The sequence below is a fragment of the Colletotrichum costaricense genome, assembly GCF_030867565.1.
Source record: "Colletotrichum costaricense strain IMI 309622 chromosome Unknown Scaffold_1.1, whole genome shotgun sequence".
NCBI classification, from domain to species: domain Eukaryota; kingdom Fungi; phylum Ascomycota; class Sordariomycetes; order Glomerellales; family Glomerellaceae; genus Colletotrichum; species Colletotrichum costaricense.
In genome coordinates, this window is record NW_026848230.1 from 1,281,952 (window position 1) to 1,299,397 (window position 17,446).

General features: G+C 51.2%; 4 protein-coding genes across 4 annotated transcripts; 3 read left to right on the top strand and 1 right to left on the bottom strand.

The window, feature by feature from the left end:
- Positions 1–1,433: 1,433 nt before the first annotated feature.
- CCOS01_00471 (uncharacterized protein) lies at positions 1,434–6,074 on the top strand (the record flags this gene model as incomplete). Its single annotated transcript, XM_060448668.1, has 9 exons — positions 1,434–2,066; positions 2,127–2,336; positions 2,389–2,480; positions 2,578–2,755; positions 2,822–2,889; positions 2,945–3,092; positions 3,153–3,764; positions 3,838–4,006; positions 4,069–6,074. The coding sequence occupies 9 exons, from the start codon at positions 1,434–1,436 to the stop codon at positions 6,072–6,074; spliced, it is 4,116 nt and encodes a 1,371-aa protein (XP_060320106.1).
- Positions 6,075–6,637: 563 nt separating this feature from the next.
- Positions 6,638–8,441, top strand: CCOS01_00472 (uncharacterized protein; the record flags this gene model as incomplete). The annotated part of the gene is made up of 3 exons (XM_060448669.1): positions 6,638–6,766; positions 6,851–7,350; positions 7,436–8,441. The coding sequence occupies 3 exons, from the start codon at positions 6,638–6,640 to the stop codon at positions 8,439–8,441; spliced, it is 1,635 nt and encodes a 544-aa protein (XP_060320107.1).
- Positions 8,442–10,607: 2,166 nt separating this feature from the next.
- CCOS01_00473 (isoamyl alcohol oxidase) lies at positions 10,608–12,568 on the top strand (the record flags this gene model as incomplete). Its single annotated transcript, XM_060448670.1, has 4 exons — positions 10,608–10,915; positions 10,989–12,077; positions 12,133–12,337; positions 12,395–12,568. The coding sequence occupies 4 exons, from the start codon at positions 10,608–10,610 to the stop codon at positions 12,566–12,568; spliced, it is 1,776 nt and encodes a 591-aa protein (XP_060320108.1).
- Positions 12,569–13,007: 439 nt separating this feature from the next.
- CCOS01_00474 (NUDIX domain-containing protein) lies at positions 13,008–17,390 on the bottom strand (the record flags this gene model as incomplete). The annotated part of the gene is made up of 3 exons (XM_060448671.1): positions 13,008–13,899; positions 15,240–15,329; positions 15,382–17,390. The coding sequence occupies 3 exons, from the start codon at positions 17,388–17,390 to the stop codon at positions 13,008–13,010; spliced, it is 2,991 nt and encodes a 996-aa protein (XP_060320109.1).
- Positions 17,391–17,446: the final 56 nt, after the last annotated feature.

The following is a 17,446-nucleotide window of genomic DNA, read 5'->3' on the forward strand; positions in this document are numbered from 1 at the left end:
TTCATACCCTTGATATTCCGAGATAGACTCGATAACTTCATATTTAGTCTTCAGGGGCCTGCGTAAGAGTGGGAGTGCATCGGAAACGGGCGACATCGCCGTTTTCGCCACTACGAATAGCTTCCTCAGCTCATTTTTCGCTGTCTCGAGTGACTCAAACTCAATCTTCGGAGATTGGCTGACGGAATTTGATCGAAACTGGAAGACGAGGTGCATCAGGCATAGTACACAATCACGCGGTGCTTCCTTCAAGCAGTACCCATGGCGAGCCAGGAAAGTCTATAGTCTTGCTTGAGTACCCGGGTGCCTGAACGAAGCGTGTCCACCCTCTTTGATACTTGCATCACAGAAGATCCAACGGCAATGAGGGGTCAGCTCATTAAGTATATTACTGGTCAGAATGTACGAACAATCACGGGAGCAAGTGAAAGTCCGAAGAAATCAGGGTTCAGGACCCTGAATAGCGCGCCCCATTATCCAGGATGGCAATCCGTCAACCGTGATATGCCCCATGCTCATCAACTCGCCAAGGTCGATGATTTGTGAGAAGAATTCTTTCTTCAGTCGAGACATAAGCTTGTTTCCTCGCAAGCCGGCTTGGCTATCCCGGAGCGGACCGACCGATCTCAAAGAGGAGAGATTGCCGGCTGTACCTTGCAGACCGGGTCAAGTGCGATGCAACCCATGCATGCGCGTTCGATTTGGCATTTCGTCGCCTGATGACTGTCGAGGATTGTATCCTTGACGGCGTGTCTCCGCTTCTTTCCGGAATCCAGCACTCCGTATAAGATATTTCTCTCTCAGAATGGCTGCCTAGCGGCCGCCGCGAGGACATATTTGCCACGACCCACCATTTTCCATCGGAGAGGACTCCGGAAGCCCTTGCATTAGTGCTGATTGCCCAACAGGACCTGCAGGGAATTATGGTATTCTGAACGTCTTCATTTACACAGGAATGTGGTCAATCGGAAGAATGAACTCATTAGGACTAGAGATAGGTGTGGGCAATGGACGTCTAGGCTTACTGTTAAGCATAGCCAACAAACTGCATACCCTAGTTCAAGCCAAAATCGTAGGGCCAGAACGATCATGAACTCACAAAAACGAACACCCTTGTCCTGCCCGTGCTCCTCGCCAAGCACGTAAGCTTATTATTCTTCTTGCTTCCCACTCCACAGCCCAAGGGTCATGGCGGGGAGACCAACTGTGTTTGGGACTTTGGTCAAGTAAGGGTCTAAGTGCATATGCAACGACGGGTGACTCCGGAAATGATACATTCAATTATCGGTCTCATGACATGATGGAGTCTTGCTGAACAGCGCTTGGTATAGATGATAACTGGAATCACCTTGAGTTTGTGACATTCTGTCTTTCTCACACGCATGCCTCGTTGAATTTCGCCAGGTTCGTCGAAACCTGCAAAGTCAAGCACGATGGGTCGTCTCAACGTCCTGATGAGCAGCCTGCTATTCTTAGTCACTCTTTTCGCATGTCTTGCAACAACTGTCTCGGGTCATAAGCACTCGCATCACAACCATGCTCACTTGCATGCTCGCGCCGACAACAAGAACTCCAGTGCCGCGAACATTGTAGAGGAAGCACTCGCTGCTCTTAAGCTTCTCAACAAAGCCAGAGTCGAGAATCCGCACTTTAACAAGTATGAGTTTCATTCTGGCTCCAAGAAACCGAGTCTTGCCCCGGCTTTGGATGCGCCTGCCGTGATCAGCAATGATACTACGCTGAGAAGGCGTCAAAGCCAGAACAACAGCAGTGCCGAGATCTCCGCTCCAAATTTCTCTATCTCCCCTGAGCTAGCCGAGGCCGCCAAAGTTCTGGCAGAGTCTACGCCTCAGGTTCCTAAGGGAAACCACAGCGAGGTGGCTAAAGCCATAAGAGAGAAGTATGCACACAAGACAAATGACACCAATACTCCAGAGTCGCTCGAAACTCCCGAGGGGCGGCTTTCGGTATACGGAGATGACAAACTGAGCAAGCGTGCCGAGGAGTGGTGGATGGTCAGCATGGGCTCATCCGGAACCAGTCCCTTCGCTCCTAGCGGTTACAAAGTGAGTGTAATTCTCAACCAAATCATCATCGGAGAGACTGAAAACATTGACTCTACGTAGGTTTGGAGAAACGTGAAAGATTATGGCGCAAAAGGCGATGGTGTGACAGATGATACAGATGCTATCAACAAAGCCGTGAGCGACGGCGTCAGATGCGGTCCTGACTGTGGCTCGAGCACGATTTATCCTGCTGTCGTTTACTTCCCGCCAGGGACGTATCTGGTCAGCAGTCCGATCGTTCAATACTTTAACACAGAATTCCTCGGCAATGTGAGTTAACATTGGAAATCAACGCTTGTGAGTTGCTGACATCAATGTTCAGCCTCTCGATGTACCAACACTGTTGGCTGCGTCAAGCTTCGTGGGCCAAGGTGTCATCAAGAGTGATGTCTATATCAGTGATGACGAGGAATGGTATGTGGAAATCCCTCTAGATGCTATCTCTGTGATGTGGCATATGCAACGTTAACGTTCCGGCGGTCTTGTCTGTTGTTGACTTCCTCTATCTCAGGTACCTGAACACTGCAAATTTCCTTCGAAGTATCAAGAACTTCAAGATTGACATCAGACCCGCATCTTCATGGACTTACATGTGTGGGATCCACTGGCAAGTCGCACAAGCAACATCTCTGGAAAACATCGAGTTCTACATGCAATTTGAGTCGGATGTTCCTGGCAACAATCAACAGGTTAGTTGATCTCTGAAATGCAAGCACCCTTTTACTCAAGAATACGTATCTCACATAGACCTACAGGGCGTTTACATGGAGAATGGATCGGGTGGCTTCCTAGCTGATCTCACCTTTGTTGGAGGTGCATTTGGGTATGCTTCCCGCCATTCTGGGAAGAATGCTCTGCAGAGACTGACCATTTGGTAGAGCATACTTCGGAAACCAGCAGTTCACGACTTCACACCTAGTGTTCGTTAATTCCGTTGTTGGTGTCCAGGTCCACTGGGACTGGGCCTGGACTATGCAGGACTTCATCTTTGAAAGTTGCGGGACCGCGCTTCTCGTCGTCGGCGGTGTAAGCCAGCCATTAACTTCTACTTGCTTTTGGAAAGGAATCTGACAGAACAAAACCTAGGCTGGAGGTCCAAAGTCGACTGGACAAGGAGTGGGATCACTCATATTGGTGGACTCCATCATCGCAAACACCCCTAAGGGCATCGTCACAACGCTCTATGCCGAGAATTCTACCTCATTTCTGCTGCAAAATGTCGGGTTCTTCAACACCATAACGGCAATCACTGACAACGAGACTGGAAACATCCTCCTGAACGGCGGTAATTCTGTTGTTGTCGATAGCTGGGGTTTCGGTCGTATTACGAACGCTACCACGGGTGCTGGGCAAACATCCTTTGTCAATGGCGAACACATCGCTGTCATGGAGCGAAACGAGGGCTTGTTGGGTGACGCCTATGACAACCTGAAACCGAATCTTTTCACGAGAAGACGACCCAAGTACCAAGACGTTCTTTCTAGCAAGGTCATGAACGTCAAGACACTTGGTGCCAAAGGCGATGGCAAGACGGACGACACGAGCGCGCTGAATTCGATCCTTCAGGGTGCCGCGAATACCTCTTCCGTTGTATTCTTCCCCTACGGTGTTTACCTTGTGACGGACACTCTTCGCGTACCCGTCGGCTCCCGTATCATCGGACAGGTTTGGCCCCAGATCATGGGCACAGGGGACAAGGTTGGTAAAAGACCGTCTAAAATTGGTGTGTCCACCAAGTACTGATAAGCTAATTCATTCTATTCACCCACAGTTCTCCGACGAGACCCAGCCAAGAGCCGTGGTTGAGGTTGGTAAAGCTGGAGATGTTGGAATTGTAGAAATCACAAGTATGATGGTTACCGTCAAGGGGCCCACCGCAGGCGCCGTTACCATCGAATGGAACGTTGCTGAATCGAGCACCGGATCTGCTGGCATGTGGGGTGAGAGTTCCTGTTCAGTTCGAAATCATTCTTGGCAGGCGTCTAACAGCATTGCTTGACAGATACACACGTTCGTATTGGCGGTGCAGCGGGGAGTGATCTATCCACCGCAAATTGCCCCAAAGACTCTGGAATCGTCAACTCCAGGTGCAAGGCTGCTTCTCTTCTGATGCACTTGAAGCCCAAATCAACTGCATATCTCGAGAACGTTTGGCTCTGGACTGCAGATCATGACCTTGACAAGATCACTCTCGATCAAATCGACATTTATGCCGGCCGTGGTCTCCTCGTCGAAAGCGCAAAGGCTTGGCTCTGGGGAACCTCAGTAGAGCATAATGTCTTGTACCAGTATCAGTTCTCCAACGCGAAGAACGTGGTCATGGGAATGATCCAGACGGAGTCCCCTTACTTTCAACCCGTCCCTAAAGCACCCACACCGTTCACGACTGGCCTGTTTCCCAACGACCCGACATTCAGTGGCTGTGTGGCTTCCTCCTCCGCAACATGTGCCGTCTCTTGGGCAGTCCGAATCATCGACTCTTCTTCCATCTACATGCTCGGTGCCGGACTCTACAGCTGGTTCATCGACTATAGTCAGGACTGTTTAGACACAGAGAACTGTCAGGAGCGCGCTATGGAAGTGCAGCAAAGCAAGGACATCTGGATCTACAACCTCTGCACCAAAGCTATCGTTGAGATGGTGTCGCCTTTGGGTAGTGTTCCAACATATGCTAAAGACAACGTGAATGGATTCCTGGCCTCCGTCTTAGCATGGCTTCAGGGTTCCACTGACGTAGCAGGCGAGCGCGAGTTTGAAGGTTATCGTGTATGGACGAGCGGAATGCTGGAACAGCTCTACGGCCTCGTCTTGCCAGAGACCTGCAGCAGTGCTTTGACCGAGATCATTGCATGTGATAATCGCACTGAAGATTATCAAGGGCCCGGTATCCGCAGCTGGCTTGGGAATGTCAACGATACCGACAGCGTGTGCGCTGAGTCTTGCGGAAAGAGCCTGAAGACTTGGTTTGACAGTGTTTCTATCGCTTGCGCGGGATACGAAGTCAACGATGCGCTGCCAACTCTTCTCGGAGGCCGCATTTGGGATGGGTGGAACCAGACTTGTTTGAAGGATACCGACAGTGGCAAGTATTGCGGTGAGATCATAGATGGCTTCACCACGGTCTCTACCATTGAAGAGATGCCCAAGAACGAGCTTTGCTCATTCTGCTGGGTGGAGCACTATGCCATCCCTCAACGTTCACGGTACTCCAAGTACGACTCCTTTATCCAGTCTCAATATGAGTATACGGTCACCGAGTGCGGTACAGCCGGTGTTAACACGACTATACCCGAGACACCACTCATCATCGAAGATCCGGCAACTTACTGTCAGACTGACAAATGGTACACTACGGCTGAAGGGGACACATGCGACACAATAGCCCAGTCGAACAGCGTTTCTTCAGCAACACTTTACTTCGAGAACCCAGACACGATCTTCGATTGCTTCAATATCGAGGCCGGCTCCAAGCTGTGCATCCCGCCGCCCTGCACTCTCACATGGGTCATCCAGCCCGACGATACCTGCGCCTCAATCGAGTACAACCTGACCATGACAGCCGTTACGCCGGTACTCGGCAACACCCAGAAGTACAATCGGTGGGTGGACAAGAACTGCGAAAATCTACACGTTGCCAGCGCCGCCACCTTTGGCCACGTTCTTTGCATGTCACCGCCGGACGGCGCCTATGCTGGCAATGACACCGTCAATGGAGACACTACCACGCCTACCAACGCGCCGGGTTACAGTCAAGAGATCATCGATCCGCCTGCGGGAGCAACAGTCGCGGATGGTACGACTGTGTATTGTGGGTCATGGCATGTCGCGGCCGTCAACGATACCTGCAGCACCATAGCCTTCAGCAGTGGCACGACGATTACTCTTTTCTTGGAGGTCAACCCTTCTCTTGGAACTGAGGTTGCGGGTTGCACCGAGAAGTTGGTACAAGGAAATGCGTACTGTGGACTGCCTTTCGTTGTTTGGGATGAACTGGATGGCTCTTGGTGATAGTAAAGCTGGACGATGCGGGATCCCTTAGTCGTATTCCTATTCAAAACCTCTGGAAACTTAATAGCGGCAGTCGAAGCCGACGCCCAATTCATCTTCATGTCCGTTCGAATACCTACTTAGACAAGGTGAGACTGATGACATGGCATCTATCATCTCAATGGCTACATGTACCTTAGTAATGCAATGTTATCATCTTTCTTGTTGTTACCCTTTCTTCTTGTTACCCGGCCTGGCTTACCCAAGCAGAATTGAGTTGGTATGATGCCTGACTCGAGCCGAAGTCTCTCCCCGCCGCCGCCGTAGCAACTAATCTCCACAAATTCGAGTTAACCTCAAAATGGGTTGGGTCATGAGAGCCGGTCCTCCTTATTCTTTGTGACCCCTTCATTATGTCATCCATCCAACCTGTCCAACAAACAACCCCGCGTCCACGAGTAGGAACCCCGTCATTAGCAATCGGCTTCGCTCCTCCTGCGTAGATTGTCCGTTTGCCAACTTTGGGCCCCAGGTGCTGTCCTTCTTCACGATCACTGCCTGAGCGAAAGCTTGCATCATCGAGGATGGGGTTGAACGTGGTGTTGTTGGCCCAGGCACTAGGCGCGCTCGCAGCGTTCTACGTTGCCAAATTTCTTATCCGGCTGATCCAAGTCAGGTCGAGAGTGCGGGCCGTCTCCAAAGATCATGGAGTGGTATGTAGTCAATCTGGAAAGCTCATATGCGCCGAGTACTTGTCTTGATGTGGATCAACCTAACTGACTGATGATGCGCTACAGGATGTTCTTCCGCACTCGTTCATCTTTGGCCACCTATTGCTTGTTGGCAAATTGATGGCAAAGCAACCTCCGGGACTCAATGGCCAAGTGCTCCCGCTTTTACTGTTGAGAGAATACCCGGACCTCTGCAAGAAAGGGCTAGTCTACGTAGACACCTGGCCCATCGGCCCGCCCATGATTGCCGTCTTTCACCCAAAGATTGCAGATCAATTCACACAGGAGCGTTCGCTACCAAAACATTCCATGATGAAAGAGGAGTTTCACCCACTGACGGGGTGCGATGATCTCGTCAATATGGAAGGCCAGACATGGAAGACGTGGCGAGCCGTATTCAACCCAGGGTTCTCAGCTCGGAATATCCTCTCATTAGTCCCTGCAATGGTTGAAGAAGCATTAGTTCTCAAAAAGTCTTTCGAGGCTCTTGCTGACTCGGGAGCAACTGTTGCTCTGGAGGACGGTGTTATGAAGGCCACTGTAGACGTCATCGGCAGAGCGGTTCTGTGAGTCCCTCCACTCGCCCCCATGAGGGGTTTCGATTCGAGAACTTTCTCGGAAATTTGCTTCAGCTGACTGTCTCTGTCCTAGGGGGACTCGCCTCAATGCACAAACAACAAACTCTCCCGTTTTCAGAGCTCTGCAGAAGCAGATTGGCTTGCTGATCCCAGACAATAGCCCGCCTAATCTCCTAAAGTCTATCAATCCCTTGCGGCCGTTTCAGATGCTTTACTACAACTACGTCATGAAGCGCGAGATCGTTCCGCATATCGAGCGACAGCTCAAAGAAAACATATCAGAAAGAAGCAACAGTAATGGTCCCAAAACCGTCAACAGTCTAGCAATAACTTCCTACATCAAAGAGGTGTCCGCGGCTGGCTCCAAAGCCGAAGCGAAGCTCGACTCTCAATTCATCGACATTGCCGTTTCTCAGCTCAAGATATTTCTACTTGCAGGTCATGATACCACGGCTAGCGCTCTCTGCTTTGCCTGGTATCTTATGAGCAGGTATCCCGCTATTCTCGAGAAGGTGCGGTCCGAGCATGATGAAGTCCTTGGGAGCGATGCAAGCGCCGCAGCATCTCGGATTGTCGAGAACCCCGCGTTGCTCAACCATCTTCCCTATACCAACGCCGTGCTGAAAGAAACGCTCCGCCTCTACCCACCAGTCGGGACGGTACGACAGGGAGCTCCCGATGTGTTTATCACCGATCCGGAAACAGGCGAGCGATTCCCCACCGACGGGTTCATGATGTTCGTGGCATCGCAAGCGATGCACAGATGGGACACGCTTTGGCCAGAACCTGACACAGTCATTCCTGAGAGATGGCTAGTCAAGGAGGGCGATCCTCTTCACCCAGTGAAGAGTGCATTCCGACCCTTTGAGCTGGGTCCTAGAAATTGTATTGGCCAGGAGCTGGCTTTCGTTGAGATGCGACTCATCTTGGCGTTGACTGTGAGAGAGCTTGAAGTTGTGCCGCAATTTCCCGAGGACGCGCCAGAGGTTTTTGGGGAGAAAGGTTTCCAGTGGATGACAGGAACACAGATCACCGCTCATCCTAAGGAAGGGATGCCAGCTAAGATCGTTAGGAGGTAACAGGTTCTTGGGTTTGTTTCAAATCCTTTTTCGAGGGAATCGATGAACGTGTCCAATCAGTTCGTACTTCCACGAGCTTGTCTTTATCTGCAGGAAAGGGTGGCAGTTAGCACCTTACGTGTGATACTCACAACCAGTTCAAGAAATAACTAAACGCCCTGGACGCCCCCGCTTTGTAACACTCAAGACGTGAGAATAAGCTTTGGTGGTAAAGACATTCTATGAGAGATTCCATTTCGGGAAGAGACATCGCTAGTGCTGACGCTCGGCACCCATGTCTTTGCTCAGACAGCTGTGCTGAATAGACGGGAAATCTGTTGGTATCCGTATCACAGGATAATTGGTTCGAACCGTGGGTTGACGAAGAGGTCCATTTAACTATATGATCTTCTGCATAGGTGTAAAAAGGAAGTTCCAACCGTAGGTTGGGCAGGCTGCGGTAATCGTAAGTAGGGGCCGTAATTGGCCCCTGCGCGGGCAGGCTTACGTCGAGGTCGAATTGGACTTCCAATCCGACAAAATCGTCGCATTGTGGATCAACAGCGAATCAAACTGTATCTTACTTCTAAAGCCGGAAAAATTGAGTTGACAACACAAGTTGACAAAAACAAGTTGACAAACATAAGTGGCCTTTGTCATTCCTTGTCGTATCCGAGCGAAAGATCAACCCATTGGGCAGACCGTTTCTTGAGCCGTGTGTTGCTGTTCGCGGACACCCTGATTTCTTCTCACTCATCCATTACCGATGGTGAAGAGAGAAGACGACGCGCTTTGCGTCAAACCATTAGCCTTTCATTTACTCCAAAGCTACAAGCGAAAAGCCTTCGCTGCCCCAATGTGCACATGCGGCTTGCGGATGCGGCACGCTGTGCCAAGTCGGCACAGTGCCTTTGCTTATCACAGCTTTGCGTGGGTCCCTAAAATATCGCGAGAGTCCTCTTTCTCGGTGAAAGATCGTTGTCGGCTCCGAAACCCTGCTCCCAAGGTCTTGGCTTTTTTGGGTTACGACGGGTCAATGTGACCTCGACAGCTTGATCCAAAAAGGTCTCATAGCTAAGCCTACAGACAAGAGATGGCTGACAGAACTCTGCCCCAGCTTTAATACAACCACAGACCAAGCCGGAGGGAGACTTCACGATATAAGCCTCGAATTAAACTATGTCCACTCAAGTTCCAACTCAATTCCTTATGTCCGCAAAGAAAGCTCATTCAAAATTACAGCACACCCTGGAATTTTGGAGTCACTTGCTGCATCGGGCCTGAAGTCCATTCGGGGATAGCTCCATCAGCCGTCGGGGATCCCACTCGGTTGCATCTACCGGCAAAACACCCCGCCTTGTTGTGCAGGTTTAGCTGTCAGCGCTAATAAAGATTCTCTCTTTTATTCGTTAAATCGAGGGCAATCTTTAATATGAACCTGTCAGGTCCTGGGGCCGTCCAACGCCGCCCTCGGGAACCGCTCCTTACCCGCTGTGGGCTGTGTGGGTGAAGACAGCCTTGTTTGCCTTTTACATCGTCCAATTCCTACGATTCCTTGTTGTCTAGCGTATATTGATAATGTGGGACATATCGCTCAAGAAACTTGAGATGCTTGGTTCGCTTCCTTGGCTACATGTAACTGCACATGCCCTTCCATGCGGAAATGCTCTGGTGATTGTTTCCGGCAGCACCACCTCTGTTCTGTGCGTGATAGCATATCTAATCATTACCAAGCATGGATATTTGATGCACGCAAGTCTACTTGAAATGATGTATCACGAAACTTGGCCCGACGTGCATGCATATCACTCTTGAGCATCAGACGAACCGGGCAAGACTTTAGCAGGAGGGTATAGCCCGAGCGGCGTAAGTCTCATTTGGTTGCTAGCGGGGGCGAGCTGAGCATTGCAACCTAAACTAGGTTAATAGATTGAGTCGCATTCTCGAAAGCAGCCTGCACCTTGGCAGCACTAGGACTTGAGCCTGAGCCAAAGGGAGGCAAGAGATGGAGCCGAAAGATGAGCATGGGAAGGAGGGGAAAGTCGGGGCTCCAAGACCTCACGCTGTGTATAGAAGCCAGACCCCGGTCAGTTCTGATGATTATAAATGAGGTCTTCTGACCGTTGGCTTCTGGTGAATGAGGCGTTACTCAAGGTCATCCGGACTCTTCAAGGACTAGTTGTCGCCATGGTTCAATTTTCAACAATCTTGCTCAGCCTGGCGGCAGTCACCCAAGGCGTCTTCGCCGCCGAGCTGGTGCCCCGTAGGTGGCAAGGGAAGCAGTATGGCTGCAAATGCTACTTTGGCGATACATGCTGGCCCAAGTCTAATGACTGGAACCAGCTCAATACGACGGTCGAAGGAAACTTGCATGCTCACATCCCTCCCGAAGCTGTCTGCCACAACACCTTCAACGGCACCCTCGGCACAATCCAAACATACGATGCGGCAAAGTGTGCTGAGCTTACTGCTATCTACTCGGATGAGCAATGGTCGTAGGTCAACTCCGTTTATCGTGTTCGCTGTCACATGGAAAGCAGAGAACTAAAGAGCTGATTCTCGTCCAAGAACGGATCAACTGGGTCTTAACCTGTGGAAGTACTTCACCAACGCAACATGTCAGCCTACCGAAAACCCCGAAGAGCCTTGTACGCTAGGCAACTATGGTGTCTATGTTATTGGGGCGACCAAGAAGGAACACATCAAAGCCGGTATCGATTTTGCCAGGGACAACAACCTCCGCCTCATCATCCGCAACACGGGCCACGACTTCATCGGACGTAGTACCGGTTGGGGCGCCCTCATCATCAACACTCATAGTTTCCAGGACATCACTTTTACCGGGCAATGGACCGGTCCCGGTGACTACTCCGGCAGCGCTGTCACGCTCGGCGCCGGAGTCCAAGGCCGCGCCCTGCTGAGGGCAGCCAATGCCCAAGATCCTCCCGTCGTCGTCGTCACCGGTGAGTGCCCCACCGTAGGCGTCGCCGGAGGTCTCGTTGCCGGAGGAGGCCACGGCCCTCTGACGACACTGCACGGCATGACTGCCGACAACGCACTCGAGTTCGAGGCCATCACCGCCGAAGGCGATTACGTCACCGCCAACGCTGACGAGAATCCCGATCTCTTCTACGGCCTCAAGGGCGGCGGGCCTTCTTCGTACGCCGTCGTGACATCAGTGACGTTCCGGACGTACCCCGAGGAAAAGGCAGCCGGAGGGGTTTTGTATATCAATGGAACCAGCGGAGTCAACGAGACAACTTTCTGGGAGGGAATTCGCGTGTTCCACAAATGGTCTAACCATTTCGTCGACAGTGGTTTGTACGTTTACTGGGAGCTCGGTCCGATGATGCTCAATGTGCAACCGTTTGTGGCGTTTGGGAAGACGCAAGGGGAACTCGATGCAATCATCAAGCCTATGCTTGACGAGCTCAAGGCCAGCAACGTCCCCTTTGAGTCTTCCACCAAAGGCTTCGGCTCATTCTTCGCCCTTTACACGGATCTTTTCCACGACGAACAAGCTGGCACCAACGCCTTGACTGGCGGTTGGATGTTCAGCCACACTGATGTTGAGAAGCGGAACGACCAGATCGTTGATGCTTTCAGGACTGTTGCCACTCCCCGAGAAGGCCTATCTGGTTTCATGGTGGGACATTTGTGAGTACCTTGCCTTGACTTTCGCCCCTGAAGTATTGAGTCTAACATTAGACAGTTGGAATGCTGGCCATGCATGGCCGGTGGCAAATAGTGCGACACATCCAGCCTTCAGAAACGCGACCAACTTCATCATCAGTGTCATGCCGGTACCCATTGGCGCTAGTCTTGAACAGAAGGCTGACCTGCAAGACGTTTTGACCAATATCCAGGATGAGGCTTTGAGACAAGCTGGTCCTGATGGATGTACTTACGTAAACGAGGTGAGCCCTGCTGAACTGAGTTAAAGTAGGACGACGATTGACTAAACATGTCACCAGGCTGATCCCTTCCAACCTAATTGGCAAGACGCTTTCTGGGGCCCGGTCTACCCTACGCTGCTTGACTTGCGCAAGAAGTGGGACCCCAACGGCATCTTCTATGCCGTTGCGACTCCTGGTACAGAGGACTGGGAAGAGATCGAGTATAACACGAGACTTTGCAAGAAGCTTTAGACCATAACAACTGTAAGACCCGGTTCCTGCCTTTAGTCCTCCCAAGGTACAAAATGAATAAAAAACCACATTCTGTTGGTTCATACCTTAGTCTGAGTAAACGACTACAAAGTGGGGTTGAGAGGACGAGTTCCTGCTGTCTGTATATTTTAGTCGCTGTATTGATCATAAGTAAACGACAATTTGATACAATACCAGAGACTTTGGTGATGTTCAATGACCCCATTATGGCCTTCGGCATGGCTATAATCCGTTGAACTCAAGGTATCAAATGTTGCCACTTTTCACACCCTCAGCACCACAAGTAGCCCAAAGCCTCTGATTTCTCATTTTCTATTCTGACGAATCGTCTACAGTGAATCGAGCCTAGCATCCATGTAAACCATATATTCTACCTGGGCAAGCTCGCTGAATGTTCGGCGGACTCACGATCTATCATCTAATCTCTTCGTTCTGGACTGGTTGGTACCGGGAGATGTCGCCGCATCCTAGTGACAATCTCCAGATACTCATCATTATTTTCAGAGTTCATGATGTTGTGGCGGATAAAAAAGTCGAGCATGACCAGAACGCAATTTGGCTTGAATTGCTCACCCAACATGGCATCCTTGACCTGGTCAATCGTCATCAGCTCAAACCCGGAAACCTCATCATCGCCCGGCTGAGGCTCGATCGACTCAGGCAGCTCAAGATCGTAGACGTAGAGAACAGTCGGGAAAAATGTCCCCCTTTGCTTGTTCAAGCTGCAGTACGTTACCGCTCCAACAGCTCGAGCATTCTCCTTGACAAAGTCCGCGGGCAGCGACGCCTCCTCCGTCGCCTCGGCGATGATGCAGTCGAAGGGTGAGTCCTCGGCCTTGACGCCGCCCGCGACAGTAGTATCAAGTAGGTTCGGGAAAGTGAAGAGGTGTGCGCTTCTTCTCGGTACCCAGATCTTCATCCCTTCGCTCGTTCTAACATAGGCCGTCATGTGTGCCCCGCGCGACGAGATGCCGAACAGAGGTGCTGGAAATCGCTCAATCGACACAAAGTGGTTCGCGCCAATGATTCTGAAATGCTCGCTGTGGATCTTGTTCAATGAGGGGAAATATTCAGATGCAATGGCGGCATCGACGACGCGCTGGAAGGCAGCTGTGCGTGTCTTGCCCGGGTCCTCGTCATCTTTGGTCGTTGTGTTGAGCAACTGCACTACACGCTTGTCGTGGTCGACGTGGAAGTCCACAGTCCACGGCAGACGCTCTACGGTGCTTTGGACCATGAAGCCATGGGGCCTAGAGTCATTTGGTAGAAAGAGCTTGTAGAGATTGTTGAAGTCAAAGTCCAGAGGGACGCTGGAAGGCTGTTAGAAACCCGATTCATGAGGGGGATTTTAGTAATTGGGTCACTCAACTTGTCGACTTTGTTGATCAGAGGCAGAAAGCTTTGAAGGCTCTGAGATTCACTGCCTTGTAATTTCGTCATTATCGATGTTCAATTGTAGGAAGGATGCTAAATTAAGGTACTTGATGAATCGATGTGAATGGAGCGGCGTTGTTGACTGTGAGAACACAATTCCAAGCGTGAGGTGAGAGTTGATTGGTCACCCCACCCGCAGCGGATGACTTGTTGGGGTTAGTCAACTTGCCGCCCAGCCGCAGTGCAAGCGGGGCTCGGCCACACATAGTGCTGAAAAGCTCGTGATTAGGAAGTTCTCCAATGGAACATATTTGTTGTACTTTACGAAAGCGGTGTGCCATCAAGGATCCCAATTTTATCCCCTGTCACGGACAGAAAACAAGATACTGACTTCTGAGTGAAGTATCAAGTGTTTATTTGGAATTTAGTTACGAACACAACCCTCAGGCAAAATGCAGGACCATGTCTAGTGCAAGAAAACCAAAAACGTTTGTCGTGAGCCAGCTTGTTCCCTATGGCGTGTCCAGCTCGACACGCTAATCAGGTACTGTTAGGTACCTAGGCCCCAGAGGCCATCAAAGTACTTCTCATCGTCATCGATTCTCTCACGAAATGGGCACTCCTATATTCAGTGCCCCTATTTTATATCGCTTGGCCAAGGTTGTTTTCGAATAAGCGCGCATGGCTGTATGCCGGCGATGGCGGTAGCCTGCGATCAATCCATCCCCAATTCTTAAATAGCTATCAAGATGAATTAAAAGAAAAGTGCCAACAGTACGTAGATATAAAACAATGATAGTATCTCCTTCAAGAGGCCGTGAATTATACACCAGATTAGCGTCAGACAATGAAATACCAAACACATAGCCGTAGTGCTAGACCTGGTCGGCCTGCTGGTATTAGGACGATGCTACCTCTGGAGGAACCCCAACCATAGCGGCGACACTGATAGCGAGGGCCGTCTGGTCGGGCTGTCTGCCTAAGGTAACGGTGGCCACGCTGTTGCCGTCAGGAGTTGGAGAAGCCTCTCTATCAAAAAGTTCGGCGCCCTTTGGGACTTCATGGAAGACGGCTTCATAAACTAGGAAAAAGGAATAGGCACAGAATGTCAGGACGATCGGGCCGTACAAGGTAAAGGTGTCTGGTAAGGGGGGCGCCCCTGAAGCCTGAGACATAGCCGTAGTGAAGTGCCCGGCCGCCATAATAACGCAGAACAAGTAGCTAGAGTCAAATTAACTGCTGTCAGATGTTTTCCAAATCAAGCGTCAAAACTTACAGTTGCCTCCGGTGGTTGGCGTTGCGCGGGATGCGCCGAGTTTGCTGCCAGAGGTATACCGAGAAAGCGGTGGCCCAAACACCGTACGTCCTGGGAAGATTTATCAGCAATCTTTGTTCAGAAAGTGGGCATGGAGGCTCACAGTTCCCATGACCAGACTGGAAAGCCCTCTGAAGTGCGAAGAGGGATTACGGTGACCCCTGAAACGGTGGATGTGAACCCTGAGGCGATGCGCAGGCCCCGAACAACTCTGACAGCGGCGGCCGTTAACGGCAAACCATAACATGCGAGGAATATTCCTACGGCGAGCCTTGGTTTGAAAGAAGAACGACTTCGATGTTGCCTGGCCGGACTCGAATTTGTTGGTTTTGAGCCAATACCAGTCCATTCCGTACCCATAGAAGCGGGGCCGTGCCGCATGGAGTCCGCCAGTATCGACAATGTATCTGAATCAGTGATGGCCCCTTCCGGGAAATTTGTGGCGAGAGAATGCTCCAACCTGAAGCTCGTATCACAGTTGGTGTTGGTGTGTAGGAGGAAGAATGACGGTTTAACAGCATCCGTGTCAAAGATAGTCTCAGATTGAAACATATCGATGCAGAAACGGACGAGATTGAGAACTGGGACAAAGAGCAAGCTGACAACACAGCAGTTGATCCTTCTCGAGATCTCAGGCAGAAGGTTGGTATCGAGGGCGAGGGTGATACAGAGGGAGTTACTTAGCTGGCTAGCCATGAACATGAACCGGGCCAAGGCACGCGTGTCGGCACTCTCATCATCCCTCATAGACATCATGATCCGTCTAATATTTGACCGTTGGCCGACGGCCGTCACGAGGACTGTGCAAGTGCCTTGGAGGACCCTGCTTCCTGATATGATGAAGGGGTCGAGGTAGGCCATCCCTGTGTCTTCACCATGGTTGCCCAATATCTTGCCCGGTATTTTCTTCACAAAGTCTGACTTGCCGGTAGCCCAGGATTCGCCGCATATGACGTTGTATCCACCGATGAAGATCCCGTCAACCGGGACCAGATCGTAAGGCTCCAATGTAAGAACGTCGCCGACAAGTATGTCGTAAATTGGAATCAGTGTGTGCTTTCCAGATCGGATGACTTTGATCTCGCTATCATTCCTTTTGCGGCTCCACTCGCGGAACTGGCACTCGAGGGCACCGATAGCCATGACGATGAGCACTGCGGCCATGATGGCGACATGTTTGCCCCATTCGAACGTCAGAGTCCCTCCAGTGCTCGCGGCAAACGGTTGCAAGAGGTAAGGGGCGATTCCGAAGGTTATTGCCGCAATAATTGTGACAGGTATCAGCGCCTTATCGCTCGGCACCATCCGCATAAACTTCAACGGCAGTTTCTCTTCCGGCGGCAACCGTCGGGTTTCCCCGAATACTCTCCTGCAACACTGCAAGTCGTCGGAGTTGGTGTAGCCTTGCCCCAGATTACTTTTTGCTTTCCCAGAGGCTTCATGTACGCCGACAGGGCTCTGGATGTTGACATCTTTGTCGCTGAGACCAAAGCGCAAGTCAGTCTTGAGGCCCTTTTCAATACCTCGGAATCCGCCGAGAGCATAGAAGGCCGTCAGGCTCTTTGGGTTCAACATTTTGTTGAGCTGGCCTGGCGAATAGAAGAATTGGTTGTCTTCCGCCTTGAATGGGACCCGAGACTGGGCACAGGTAGGGGGTTCATGGGCAGACTGGTACTGAAAGGTCTCGGCGGTAGCACTCCCATCAGAATCTAGTTGCAGGCGATCGAGGTGTGTCATGGGGTTTTCGTGCTTGCCAACGGCGCCCGGTGATGGAGCAGTTTGTTCAATGCCATTCTCACACTGTGGTCCCGACACGCTGATGGGTATCGGCGAGACGCCACTGACAAGGGGAGATGTGCGAATGATCATGGTCCATGATGGAAACTGTTCCACGTCATGGAGTGATGGCTGCTTGTAGGGGCCTTCTTCGTTATATTCGAAGATCCTCTTACAGTCGGCAGAAGAATCATCGCATCCGTCGACGATACGCTGGGGACTAGTGATGTCGAGACTGCCTGGTTCGTGACTCTGGATACCAGTGAAGCCCTCGGGCTTGTCTGGGAGAAGGTGGACTTTTGGCGTATGGCCGAAGCTGTCCTCCAGCGGGGACATGACGAGAGACTTCCGCCGCGGACTGCGCTCGAATCGCTCGTGGACTGGGTTTAGCT